This window comes from Rousettus aegyptiacus, unplaced genomic scaffold (assembly GCF_014176215.1).
Source record: "Rousettus aegyptiacus isolate mRouAeg1 unplaced genomic scaffold, mRouAeg1.p scaffold_m13_p_10, whole genome shotgun sequence".
Taxonomy (NCBI): domain Eukaryota; kingdom Metazoa; phylum Chordata; class Mammalia; order Chiroptera; family Pteropodidae; genus Rousettus; species Rousettus aegyptiacus.
The window spans coordinates 30,251,015-30,266,468 of NW_023416285.1; the positions used below are offsets into that span (position 1 = coordinate 30,251,015).

General features: G+C 33.2%; 1 protein-coding gene across 3 annotated transcripts in view; it reads right to left on the reverse strand.

Annotated features, from left to right (window-relative positions):
• The window catches only part of BANK1 (B cell scaffold protein with ankyrin repeats 1), a 259,252-nt gene that overhangs the window by 173,133 nt on the left and 70,665 nt on the right, over nucleotides 1-15,454 (reverse strand). For all 3 annotated transcript variants that reach the window (XM_016159041.2, XM_036227662.1, XM_036227664.1), the window contains exon 5: nucleotides 6,673-6,812. In XM_016159041.2, coding sequence (XP_016014527.2) covers nucleotides 6,673-6,812 — 140 coding nt within the window. The remainder of the gene's footprint in view (nucleotides 1-6,672; nucleotides 6,813-15,454) is intronic.

Sequence of the window (15,454 nt, forward strand, 5' to 3'; positions counted from 1 at the left end):
ATTTAGTAAGAAAAATAGATATGGCTTAGTGATAGATTGAATTTGTAGGGTGAGGGAGTAGAGGATATTAAGGAGACTCTTATGTTTCTGGCTTTTAAACTGGATTGATAATATTCTATATCCTGAGTTAGAAAGACTGGAGCTTAAAGAAAAAAAAAAAACATTTGGAGTGTTTCTTATAAATTAATGAGATAATCTGCAGAGGGAATACTTATCAAGTACGGAAGAGAGCCTCAGAATTAAAACTCAGTAAATTCAAAACTTTATTTTCTAGAAAAGAGAGATTACAAAGGATATTGAGAAGGAAAGGTCAAGGATGTAGGAGGAAACTCAGGAAGACATGGCTTGGTGGGACCTAAGGAAAGAAAACGTATCAAGAAAGTGAGTTTGGTCAATGGTGTTAATTGCTGCTGAATAGTCAAGTTAAATTGAAGAAGAAAAATGTCCATTGGATTCTTTGGGAGGCTTGAGAATAATTGATATATATTTGTTTGTTTATTGCTACTTAAGGTAATAGGGTCAGTGAGACTGAATGGCTGACCTCTGGGTCAGGGGACGGGATTCTTAGAAGTTGAATTTTCCTTCTCAAAGCCCATTTTATTTCATTTCCTTTGTCTTGATGCAGTTTACTGCAGAAGCATAATTCATAAATGCTAAACATAATTTAGAGTTCCCAAATTTATATCCACTCCATTTCATTATCTTACTGTTGATACTATAAATGTTCTTTAAAAAGAGATCCACGAGATTGCATAATTACTTTTGAAAAATGTAAACAAACACATTTTTGTCACAATAATTTTTTTGGTATTCTAATTTCCAGAGGGTTGTTAATAATTTGGGGTTTGACCTTATAAAAGGCAGATTCTCTAATTTTCTTTAATTATTTTGTTATGGATAACAGCTATAGAAGGAACATTGTTAACTCTGTTTGATTTGTGCTTTGCTTTCTGGGTTATTTCAAAATGTTCTCTTTTGAAGATCTCGATCCTCTAAATAACTAGATAGTAAAAGCAGAAGCGAACACTCTGCCGGGGCTGGTTACAGGCAGCACTCACACAAGCAAAGTGCCGTCCTCTATAAAGGGCAGTTAGAGCCAGCCCGGATGGTGAGAGGAGAGGCGAGGGGGATGTAAGAAGCAAGAGAGATGCTTTAGTTTGGGAGAAATAAAAAATAGAGGGAGAATTTATTGCCACTGAGTGAGCAGAAACTATAAATTAAGAAGTCATTAATAGAATATATTTTTAACAGTAGATAAACATAAGCTAAAAAATGTGGGGCCAATAACTATGAAAATGGATTGAGATGGCTTAGAAAATTAAGAATTACAAAGAAACAACAGTATGGTTGTGTTAGTGGTTAAGTAACCACTACGAAATATTTATTTTTCCCTATAGTAATTGCTATATCTGTTGTTAAAATTAACCAATTTATTTGTTTTTCTCTAAATAAACAGATGAGTGTACTAAGTGGTATGTTCCTGTTTGAGTCAATGATTTGTAACTAAGGTGAATATAATCATTAGGTCTATATTACCTTAACCAGGTATCATTAGCCATTGCTTGACCATTACCGTAGGTGGAGACATAGTACAAATGAAATATCACTTATTTTATCAGTACAATACAAACTTCAGTAGGTATACCTTCTTATTGATCCCTTCTTACAGGAGGCACAAGTGATATGAAAAATGAATCCAGAAATAAATCTCCAAGTTGCATTTTATTTAACTGATTTTTCTCTACTCATTTCAAATCTTTCATCAGAAATATAAAACAAGTAATAAAATTCAAATTATTTCCTTCTTCTTTAGTGGGAGAAATAGTAAAGAGTGCAAATAAAAGTGAAATAATGGCTACATGGAGAGTTCATATGTATGCAAGTCAATCTTCTTTAATGGAGAGTGGCCATAATTTCCAGTTTATATTTTTTCTTGGCATAAAGTTATGGAATATTTGAGTCGGAAGTGACCTTGGAGATCATATACTCCAGCTTCTTCATTGTATACCAGAGGAAATTCCTTTACCACTAAGAAAACTGAGCTCTCATGAATTAAATGATTGGTGATTCAGTAAAAGAATCTAACTCCTGTACCTGCCCCATATGAGAACTTATTTCGCTATGTCACGCTACCACTTGCCAGGAAAGGAAAAGGAAATATAATATGCAGCCTTTTGAATGGATGTAATATCTTAGACATTTTTTAACAGCAAGCAAATTCTCAATATTCAAAAGAAAGGCAACACTGGAATCTGGAATTGTATGGTTGTTCAAAGTCGGTAATGATGTGTATAAACATACAGTTCATTGCTAAGGTAGAACATGAAGAAAAGTTTATAGCACGAATTCTTCATTTTTCTAGTATCATGGACTTCTGCCTCACTTTTAAAGCATCAGATTCATTTATTAATTTTTATAAATAAATGAGTGTATTATAAAGAGTATAGTTTCATTTCTCATCTTATTTATATACCCATGCTATAGTTTTTCACTTATTTTTCAAATATCACTAGAAAACATAATTACTTATGTTTTTTTCCATTTTTAAAGCAATAAATATCAATTGTGCCCCATCTATGAGAACAATTTGTGTGAAATAAACTGGGTATGCAAAGACGAAAGAGTCACTTGTCCCTGCCTTTAAGGAGCTGGAATAGGGGGTAGGAATAGCATAATGTGTTCTAAAAGAGTGAGGAGTCCTGATGGCTAGAACATAGGAATTATGGAGAAAGTTTAAAAGATATGGTAGAATTGAGCCAGAAAAGATTTGTGATCCTGCAGCCTTGTGTGCCATTCAAAGGAGTTTGGACCTTATCTAGGGAGACACTGAAAATCTGTAGCAAGGGAGTGTCTTAAATAACGCTGGCATTATGTTGAAGAGATTAGATGCATTTTTACCTCTCAATAGAAGCTGATGAAAAGAAGAAGAAAGGCATCCACCAATTATTTGAGGGAGACAGGGACCTAAATATACTTACTCAAAGATCTGGGAGTTCTCAGTATTTCTCAGTAGAAAGAATCTCCTGAAGATTCTTTAAGACAGCTGCTAGCACCTAACATTTAATTTAATGGAGAAACAAACCTATAAGAGAACTAGTCACAACCGGAGATTCTTCTTGATATGAGAGTTCTCTAAGCCTGTAGCTTCTCTCATCCTAACTCCATCTGGCTTCATACTGTATTAAACATTCTCAAGCAGCAAATCAAAGATTGAATAATATATACGATTTAACAAAAATTTGAAATGTACCTACTATGAAGATGAAAATAAGATTCCAATAAGTATAAAGTAAAACATGCAACATGATAAATACACGCAACACAAAGATACCATTTTACCATTAAGAAATACAACTAAAAAAAATTATTTCATACCATTTCAAAAACTCTTTTAACAAATAGGATCTTAATGCTTTGATCAATAATTCTATGTTCTTTTAGCATTTCAAATTAATTTGGGTTTTACATTGTAGCTAGTTTTTCCTATAAAAGTTAACTTTATTTTTGCCCCTAGACACTTTTGTAAATAGTATGAAAGTCTCAAAGGTTTTAATTATCTCAGTTAAATAGGAGTTACTAGTATTTCTAAGACTAGTACTTGAATTCTAATTATCTTTTCAAATTGAGCTTTGGGGTTTTTTTTCTCCCTCATTGAATCTCTCTTGAATTCACTGTTTTAGGTGATGCTCTGGATTTTGTATCTTTATGACACTCTGTTCTTGAATTTAGTATTTATTCAAAAAAGATAAAATGATTTTAGAAAGCAGTTAGATAATTAAGCTTAATGGTTTTGATAAAGTATTCTAAAACCTAATAGACATCATTAAAAATAAATAAAAGCAAATTTTCCATTATCGTTTCTTTTCTCAAATTCAAGAATGGTTATTTTGCTATATGCCCAGCAGCTTTTTAATAATACAAAGTCTCTTATTACAAATTCTAGGATTACTGAAAAATAAAACACACAGATTTATCATTATTATTCCTTTCCTCAAATTCAGAGAATGTTCACGCTATTATCTACCCTGTAGCTTTTAAATGATTAGAGGGAGTATTTTATTACTAATTTTTAGTATTACTTAAGTCACGACTGCCATTAAAATTATAGGAAGACTCAGGATAGCCCTTACAATATGTCATTTCAGCTAACTAGGCTAGATATTAAAAAAACTTTGAAATCTGCTGATATATATTCTAACAAACACACAGGAACCATGATGAATATAATTACAATGTACATTGTTCTTTGAATAGAGATGTCCAGTGGACTACTTAAAAATATCCAAATTTCCCAATCAAATGATAGCACAGAAAGCAAATGAAACAATTACTGTAATGCTCTACACTAGAAAGAAAAGCCAAGGTTCTTACACAATTTAAAGATATATAATCTCTGTGGGAGCAAATCCACATGCCTGCAAGGAGAAGCAGTGTGGACTGGGACACCTCTTCAGGACCAAACACCCCTGAAACACCCCAAAAGGAAGTGCCCCACTGGTTTCTTCTTTCTGGTTAAGGGTAGTCTGCCATTCATCATCTTAATGAATTCATAGTGGGGATAACATATGTGGTCCAAACCCCATGTCAAGCCTAATCTAAGATTTGATGGAGTCTGATTGAATTGCAGCCTTTTCGTTTTTTAGGTGTGCGATAGCATATCTCTGTCTGGTCCGAGATCTGTTTCAAAATTTGTTCTAATCTTATAACACATCTATGTCCTCTGATGATAAGAACAAAACCCCTAGTTTATCTCTCTTAAGTTGTATATATGAGATCTAATCTCTTAGTGTTTCTTCTTACACTGTGGTCTGTTATCACCATGCTAGAATAATTCTATCTCTCATTACTCCCACCACAGGTTTGAAGTGGATCTTTCCTGATAGCAGAAGCCCGAATCAAGCTGTGACTGTCGAACATTTTTCCTTTCACTAGACCACCAAGGCTTGGTGGAGGGAAGACATCCTAAGACACACTCATAACCCTTATTTCTGACACTGAGGATGAAAATGAAACAGACCATTTTCTAGTTATCTAAAAGCCAAGCAAAAAAGTTTTTATTCACTCAAAGCTATAGAAGAAATCATAACTTACATATTATAGCTTTCTGAACAACTGTCCAAGAGTCATAAATTATATTTAATGTTCACTATATACGAAGGATTTTTTTTCCTCCCTAAAGACAAAACCAACACAAAATTGTGTTTTGGGGACTACTTTACTTCTATGCTGGCTGTATATTAATAATGCAATGTATAATTTTTACTAATCTTTTTTGTAATGAATATATTTTTAAGTAAAAGAAATGGTAGACTTGTCACAAGAACATAAATCTGTATTTCAGTATATTACTTTTTTGTTCTTGCTTACAATTACAAAATAGACATTTTGTCAAATGTCCACAGACTCTCTAGTTTGACAAATGGCATTTTACTCCCTGTCCTTCTCTAAGACATTTTTACCTTTCCATTGTTCTAAAATATGTCACTCATAAAGCAGAACTCTAATAGAAAAATGTGTCACACAAAATAAATAACAAAACCTCCAATTCCAAACTAGCTTAAACACATAAGGCTTCATAAACACCTGTCAACTTTACTATCATTGATGCTTTTGCTACAAGTTCTTATAGAATTTTTTGCAGTGCATTTGAAGATCACATTGTTCATTCAACTACTCTTTTTTTTTGTCTCTACTCTCCCTACTCTCTCCCTCCCCCTCCACACAAAATAAGCAATTAAGCAAGGTTATAATTCTCATTATCAAGTAGCTATAAAAAGAAATGACATTTATTTCACTCTGACGATTTGATGGAATAAGCACATAAAGAATAAAAGTTCCATATCAAGCAAGATTTCTCTCTAGCAAAAGTAGGTCAGGTAACAGATAAAGCGAAATGCAGAAATTAAACTAATGGCATAATATTAATCAAAATGCAATTGTTATATTCTAAATCCATGAGGGCAGGGCATTCACAACATGTACATCCACTGGAAAATGTCCCAAACAAGGGCTCTTCAAGACCACAAATTCCTCACCACATCATCATTGCTGAGTAATAGTTTGTTACACCTGAGAAGCAACCTGGGGCTTAAAAATGCCTCTGTATACTTCCCAGAAAATTTTAACCTTCTGAATTTCCTAATAAACATCGTTAATTTAAAGCAAGAATTTTCACTATCGGATAACAGTGATAAATGAAATTAAGAAAAACATACACTGAGCTTGGACATTTCCACATGAAAAATAACAATTTCAAGATTAACAACACATGTTCCCTTTCTGGTGGTATTCTTGGTTTGTCTGATTCCTTAACTTCAATGCATCAAATAACTTGACTTTTATTTTGTATTGTCCAGAACTGAATAAAGGGAAAATTAATTTCTTAAGACTTCTCTTCAATTCTTCTGTCTTTATCCGCTGTGTAACAGCTTTAAAACGAGCCTAGTACAATAGCTATTTTGTAATGGGTAACCTGTCTCCTGGTGACATTATCTGGAATGCCTGACAAGCAAACTAATTCATCTGCATCTCTGTACCACAGAGGTCAGTTTCTTCCCTTCCTATTGATCAGTAATTCATTCTTATTCAACCAACATACAGGCTTTATAGCAAGGCATGCATGTATTCTTTTATCTCAAATTAGCTCTTTAGCTCATTATCAATTTCCCTTACCTGGCACACACCATCTCCTGGATCTGCCAATCCCAACAGGCATTCCATAGTCTTTTCTGTTGTATAGTATTTAATCTCAGTTGTGGCCTTAATGATTCCATCACAGTAGACATCGACATTGACAGAGCCAGCAGGAAAATCTTATGAAACACAAACGGGAGTTAGAAGCTGAGTATATAAATGCATGTCTCACATTATTATATCTCTTAGAGAATTTAAAGGAGGTCACTAAGAATTTATAAAAATTTTAGCAACTTCTACCACTTAAATATTTTCTTTTTTATCCTTAGAAGTTAGAAACCACAAAATAGAATGTATAATTTTAGACTTGATAAAAAAAAAACACCTTACAAGATAAGAATACATAATAAAAATACGATGAAAGCAAAGCGTTAAGTCTTTTCTCCCTAACCGCTAACTTCCTTTTTTATTAACCTTCCAGATTGGAAATAGAGGTTTTGTTACAATAATCTATAATTATCTTTACATAATATTTTAGAATTTAGAATAGCGAAGTTGTTTATGAAAAAAGTTATGCATTTATTATTATTCTTATGAAGAAATTTTCCATAAATTATAGGCAATTTTATCAAAATCATGTTTGGAAAGAGAAAAAAGTAGAGTTGACTAAATTTATAGAACTTTTATTCAATTGACTATAATGAAAAACCCTTGGGAAGGCAAGATTCAAAACCCTGCTATTTAAGTACTAGTTACACCATACATTTATCTAAAGCCTTCTTGTGAGTAAACTGTTTAAAGTGACATATTGCCTTGTGAATTCCGCTCTAACATACCAGCAGAATTGGTCTCCTAAGAATATTGGGCTCTCCATGAAAGAATAACAATTCTTTCAAATTCAGTCATTTCAATAGAAAAATCATTGTATTTTATTGTACTAAAAGTAAAAAAAAATTAACTCTTTAAATTCATTTTCAAAATACACTTTCAAAACTTACTTTGTTACAGAAACATTTTCCAAATCCTCCAAGAAGACTATCACAAACAACTGAAGTTTGGAATAAGCCATTAAGTATAAGACCAAGAAGTCAGTTCTAACCCTAGCTGCCTAATGAAGCTTTGAATATTTAAACATTCTTAAGGTTTAAGCATTATTTTTACTTTACCTCCTGAAGAGGTTAAAGGATCTCTTATAATATTACTCAGGGAAATTTAAAGCCAACAAAAGCAAACTTATACTTAACTGGATCAAGAAGCTGAAATTTCTTTTTACCATATTGACTGACTAGACACTTAACCTGTATTATAAAAAAAATATAGGTAGAAAAATTCTTTCTTCCCAAAGTAAATATCTATCTGATATCCAAGAATGAAAAAGAAATTACAACAAAAAACTGAAAGTTGTAAAATATGTCTCATCAGCCACAGTTGTGCACATACAGTAAAGGGGGTTCTGAAGTTACTACAGTAAAGTGAAATCAATTTCAGTGGATTTTATAAAGGTGATTTTAAAAGAGGATATTGTTTATCAGAAAAGAGATTACAAGTTTTACAATGGGGTTTTAACTTTCCAAAAGAATTCAGGAGATAAATCATGAGAAATAAAAGGAGAGATTCTTGCTGTTTCTTCCATGGAGAACACTTAAAATGCTCTAATTTCTTTAGAGTCTAACATGAAAATAAGCTAATTTATTTCTGATATCTTGAGTCATTAGACCTATTGTTAATGACATTGACTTTGGAGTAATCTTCCAAAGAGATGTCCTTTGGAGCACTGTCTTTGCTATGTATATGTACTGAATGTCGGTTATTAAAACCTCATTATTGTTTCCACCTGTATATCAAGGAGAACTGCTCATGGAGTCATCTATTTGGGAATTCCTCCTTAATAACATATTACTGAATTGGACTTTTCATGAATAATAGCCAGTACGGCTTGAGTATTATTTTAACTTTGGTCACTATGATATCTATATTTTACAGCTCTTCAATAAAAATAAAACCAATTACTTTAAGGACTCAAATAGAAGAGAGGAAATGTGAATTCTGACATTTATTATCTAAAGTAGGCAAGTCACATTTAACACTGGAAATCACACGAATATCAGTCAAAATCACCGAACCCAGAAAGGGTATTGAGGGTCAGCTATGGAGAATTAAAAAAGGCTTACAATGGAAGAAAAAAATGGAACTCCTTGCCCACATCAGACACAGGTACACAATAAAACACACTTACAGAAGAGCAATGGTAAAAAAAAAAAAAAAAAAAAAAGAATTGTATTTGTTTCCAATCTCAAATTCTAGGCTCTTTGAGTATCTTTTGTCAGCCTTCTCTGTTTCCATAATTTAAAAGGTCTTTCCTTCCAGATGAGAGACAGACTGAAATAATTTGTGGGAAATACAATCCGAAGGTATTTCTGAACAGTCAGAATTATATTCTCTAATTCCATGAAAAAGATATTTCAAAAATTCATTAATTTAGGAGCTTTTCATTTTCTATATTTTCATTGTTTGAGAAGCTGTGTCCCTTTCGCTCTTTACCACGTGGTAAACCTAAAGTGAACCCACCTATTGTTTCCATGGGAACTGAAATTAATGTGACTCTTTTTTGATTAGATCATTATTATTAAACAAATACCAGTAGTTCTGAAATGTTGGTCATGCCTAAAATTAATGTCAATTTTGCATATGTTAAAATCATCTTCCTCAATTATGATATGTAGAAAAATTTCTTATCATTATTGTTAAAAGCAGGTTTAGGATAATAACTGGCACATCTTAAAGTATTTATCATGATCTTTTAATGAAATAGTTATAATTTACATTGTTCGGAACACATTTTCCTAGTTAATAAAGAGATTCTATATCTTTGTAGATTCATTTTACATTCCTTTCAACTTTTAATTGGTCGTCCCCCTGCTGTGTAAAATATTTTTCCAGCTGAGCTGCAGGTACCAGAGGAATACTCACTTCCTTTTTAGTAAAAATTAGTTAATTTTTCTAGTTTAAAGCCTTCATGTGTATTTTTACAAGTTTTGGCATAAGCTGGGACTATAGAAACTTTCAATTCCTTTAGCATAAAACAGTCTCTGTTGTAGAAAAACCTATGGATGCCATCAGGAAGGTATAATTGTTAGAAAACAAAGTAATTATAAGTGTATCAAGTTATTGGGCTGAAAGGAAAAAGGAGAAGGCAAAATTAAAGGATATTTTCTCAAATTAAGAAATCAGGTTAAGATTTGGAAGTGTGTCAAAACAGAAAGAAAAAGAGCATTTACAAAAAGCATCTTAGGGTTTCTTCTCTGTCTGCTGTAATTGTACTCTAATATAATTTTGTTTTTCTTTGAATTGTTACTAAGAAAAAAAAAACATACATTTTAAAAGAACATTAATATGGCATAGTTTGGTTGGTTGGAGAGAAATTTAAGAGTTCTTTATGAGAACTGTAAGGAGACCTCAGAGTATTTGATATATGTCAATGTTGAGAGGCACACACACACACGCATATACTTAAATGATTAGGAAGGGGTATTCAAATAAAGGAAAGAATTAGAGTAATTGGTCTTAGAGGTCCCCTTCTCTAACATAAAATGCCAGTTGCCTACCCCAAAGTCTTTTGTCTTCTTTTTTTTAGAAACAGACTTTGACTTGTTTATGTTGGGCACATTTCTATCCAACTAAAAGCACTAAATTTTCTATTCTTCCCTTCAGCTAGATAGGATCTCATATTAAGCTCTGACTAATGAGACATCAGCAGATGTGTCTTACAGAAACCTTCTTATTTAATGAGGCTTTCATTTCTTTATCCCAGCGGTGTGCCTATAAACTGCCGCTCTAGAAAGAAAAAAAAAGCCTCTATTTATAGTTTTTGCAAATTTCTGTGGCATAAATACTCCCACCATAGCTGATTTCAAGCTACCAGAGTGTTATGGACTGAATTGTGTCCCCCAAAATTCATATATTGAAGCCCTAATCCATATTACTGTATTTGGGGATGAGGCTTCTAAAGAGGTAATTAAGGTTAAATGAGGTCAGAAGGCTCAGACCCTTATCTAATAAGACTGGCATCCTCATGAGAAGAGGAAAAACCGCAAGTGCACGCACACAAAGAAAAGGCCACATAATGACAAAAAGAAGGTGGCTGTCTGTAAGCCAAAGAAAGAGGCTTTGCCGAAAACCAGCTTCAGGCCTCTTGATCTTAGACTCCGAGCTTTCAGAACCGAGAAAATAAATTTCTGTTTTTTAAGACATCCAGTCTGTTATATTTTGTTATGACAGCCCAAGAAGTTTAATATGATATCACCGAATATGAAGTAGGGAAGAGTTGCATAGAATTGGCTCTTTCAATCCAGCATGAAATTATTCCAGCACTCGACTGCTTCATCATATTGCTTGGAATATAGGTGTGATGGCAAAAGTCTTGGGAACCATCTTGCTCCACGATGAATATGGCCACTAAAGGCTAGGGAGACATGAGTAGAAATATGCCTGCATCCTGAGCAGTATTGTAAAGCTGCCATACCAGTCCTCAATGCCAGCCAGACTTAGTATAAAAACTCTGATCATCTATCATAAGAGAACATTTACAGAAAGCAAACCACATTTTCAGTCATGTGACTGATTAACTTATTAGTCAAATGATCAGAAATCAACTCACGTGAGCAATATTTCTAGACTGAAAAGAGGCTGGACACATGGAGATATCCTAAACCTGATGCATCAATATTATTCAAAAGAATTCCAACAGTGGGGAAGGGTTCTTGGTATGCTCCCACTTTAGTTTTTGATCCCTGCATTTTAACAGTATTTGAAAAGTACAGATAAGTGTTATAAAGACTTAAATTTGTATGGACTATTATTAGAGGATGTGGGATGCTGATTGAATCTACTTCTTGCCTTAGAAGCCACCAGTGGGTACAGGGATTATATATAAGGTGACATAGAATTAGGAGCTCTTCTGAGCATGATTTCCCAGGGGCAAAAGGGGACAAATTTTGTGGTTTTTACATCAAGAAATATAAACAGAAGGCTAAGAGAAGAGAGGGGCAATATGAGGAGTACAATATTTTTAAATATATCCCCCTTGATTTTCTTCCCTATAGGGCAGAGAAAGAACTTTTTAAATGGTTTACCACACCCCATCCAGAAGCTGAAGGTGTGTTATTCCAGAAAAACTGCTCCTTATTTTAAGGGAATTGCTGGAGAGATTGACACTTTGTTCCTCAGTTGGATGTCTATTTATGTGTTGTCTTGTAACTTATATGTCTTGTCTCCAAACATCCTGTAAGTGAATACTTGAATTGTAAATAGAGAAGTAATTTTATCAACAAGAAAATTGAGGCACAGGATGATCAAAAGACTTGTCTAAAGTTCCCCAGTAAATGGCTCCACACAGTATAACAGCTCTCTTGGCCACTAGTTAAATGTTTCTTTGGTTATGTGCACATTCTGGACAGATCACTAGCCTTTAAGAGCATGCTGGGCACTTACTCCAAAATTGGAGTAGGAAAAAAGGAAGTCTATTGTACAGTCAGTGCTATTGAATTGAACTTTCTGAGATGATGGATATGTTCTAATAAATCACTTGAAATATAGTTAGAGCAACTGAAGAACTGAATTTTAAATTTTGTTTAATTATAATAAATTAAAGTTTTAATAACCAGATTTAGCCAGCGGCTACAATAAAGGCCAGTGCAGCAATAAAGAATACGTTCTCTAGCTGTAGTCTGTGACTTGCTAGTACATCATGATATGAATTTAGTAGGTTTTGCTAGCATTGAAAAAAATGAAAAGAAATAGAATTTTTCTCTCTCTCTGCTGAGATTACCCATATGTTCTTGCGTGTTGTCTACTTTTCCATTATAGCTCTTAACATATTAATCAGAGTTATTTCAAATTCCTTGTCTGATTATTCCAACATCTGTGTCACGCTGAAATCTGATCCAATGTTTGCTTTATCTCTTTAGACTATGTTTTTTTCTTGGCTTTTGGCATGACTTGTAATTTCTTGTTGAAAACCAGACACATCGTGTCAGATATAAGAACTGAAGTAGGCATGCGGTGAGAATTTATAGTAATCTAGTGAGGAGTTGGGCTGTGTTTAACGTTTGCTGTAACTATTGGTACCAGAAGCTTCAAGTTCCTCTTTTGTCCTTGTTTTTGTCTTCCCTCTTGACCTCGTGCTTCCTTAAGCACTTCTCTTTAGAGAGATTCTGCATTTTGCAGTACGTGCAACTGTAATGCACTGCCATTATACTAAACCCTGTGGTCAGGCTTGTGGGGAAGAGAAGCTATCTAATCTTGTGATTAAGTTTCAGTCTCCTAATGAGCTTACGTCTCTTGGCTGTGGACTTCACAAATTCTTCTGCTGTGGTAGAGCTTTCCCCTCCCCACTATATGTGCCATGTATATATATATATATATATATATATATATATATATATATATATATATATATATATATATATATATATAGTGGAATATTACTTAGCCATAGGAAGAGATGAAATACTGCCATTTGTGACAACATGGATGGACCTTGAGATAACCATGATAAGTGAAATAAGCCAGACAGAAAAAGTTGAAAATCACATGATATTACTTATATGTGGGATATAAACCTAAAAGCAACAAATGAGCAGGACCAACAAACAGAGACTCATGGGCATGGAATATAGACTAGTGGTTGCCAGAGGACTATATGCAAGTGGTTACTCGTGGAGTGGAGGAGGAGGGGGAAAGTAGATGAGGTAAAGGGGTCAGATATAGGGTTTAGGGGGAGGGTGAAGTGGGTAAAGGGGATCAAATATATGGTAGCTGAAGGAAACTGGACTTTGGGTGGTAAACACACGGTAGAATATACAGATGTCAAATGATAATGTACACCTGAAAGTTACATAATTGTATTAACCAATGTTATCTTTATAAATTTAATTAAAAATTAAAAAATTAAAAAATAAAATAAATTAGGAAAAAAAGTGTCATTTAAATACTCCCAGCAGTTTCTGGCTCCGGAGACTTCTGCTCCAGGTAAGCAACTCTTGGATGGCACTCTGATGATTTACCTTTCATTCTAGGTTTTGGGATGGTGGTTTGCTCTGCAAGCTTAGGTCTCTGATGAGTTGAAGAAAAGTCATTGAGTTTCAGTATGTTCATCTTTTTCTTATTGTAAGAATGGGAGTGACAAAAGCCAAGCTTTTTACTTTTTATATGGCAGGGCTAAAACTATTAGTCTAACTATCGCCTTAAAAACCTTTGTTTTAATTATGTATTTATGCATATGTACTAGGTCATGACCTAAAATGTAGTTCTTGCTAGGCAAGAAAATAAGTCTCTGGGGCCATTTCTTCTGAGGTATATCCTCTCTATATTCCTGTGTATTGTCATAGACCCATCTTCACACATAATGGACATTTCACAAGAAAATCTCTCATTAACCTACAGAACACACCAGTTGAAAGAATAACTTGGAGAGGTTTAATTAGAATAACTGGTAAATAGGGATTTTTTAAATTTTTTTTTTTTTACTACACATTTGCTTTTCAACAACATAGACAGTATTATGGTCTGGTATATATTTTATGGTCTGGTATATATTGGAAAATATGGAATACTAGTTTTCTGCTTTCCTGAAAAACATTTGAACTTTGACATATTTCATTCTTTGCACTGCTCTTAGCTACTTGGTAAATTGACCATCAAATTGTAATGTGAATAATTGTATTTCACATTTTGTTTTGCTATTTGAGAAATGTTGTCTAAATACTTCTTAATCTGCGAAGTGATTTTAGTTAACTAGATTTAGTTTAAACTCCAAAACTAATCAGTTAGAAATTATTATTCATAAAATCATTTTAAAATGCAGCATAAGGAAGTAAGGGGCTTTGCAAGAAAAAGAAAAGAAACAGAAAGGTCTTTCCCATCTCACATCTGCATATGCTAGTCCGTGACAGGAATCGATGTATGAAATCATTTATAAGTGCTTCTTGTGGAGTCTTTTCTTCCTGTAATCCAACTCTGACCTCAGCTGTGCAAGGACATCCATAGAGGGGACACATGATTTGCATAACACAATGATAAAGGTGAATAGATGCTCTGTAAACAGACTTACTTCATAATAGCTACATTATAAAAGAGAGAAAAAGGCCCAGGATGTATTTGACATACCCTTTAATTTAAAATATTTTTACTATATTTCCAAATTTAAGAATGCTCATTTTTTATTTTAAAGTATTTTATGAAGTTTGCATTTATAAACTTTTATAAGGTAACTTTGTTCTCTGATTACAAAAAGATATCATAAATTCAAAAATCAAGTATTCCTACATCTATATCAAAACATTCAGAAATTAAGACATTAGATTTTGAGTTTTGTACAATTATTGTGGCGAGTGTGTGGCTATTCCATCTGGAATTAATCCGATACAGTTTATCACACTGCAAGCAAAGCAAAGTTGGGTAATGAAATGGCTAGCCTTATAAATTAAATCAGGAAAAGAGGGAAAGATTATATATAGAAATAGCACCATGATGATAAAATAGAGAGAAATATTTATGCTTTCCAGAACAATCAAAAATATACTCAGGAATATGAACACAGAGAGAGAGAGTTCAAAGTTCATTTATAAAAAACCAAATATTTGCTAATCCTGTTACAATGAAACTAATAATTTTAGTTCCATATTTAATAGTCATGCTGACATATATAAAAACATGAGATGTTACTGGCTGTTGTTTCACCATATAGTACACAAGCAAATTTCTCGTAGTTTACACATCATACTTTGCGAATCCAGATTAATAATAACAACCTCAGTATGTA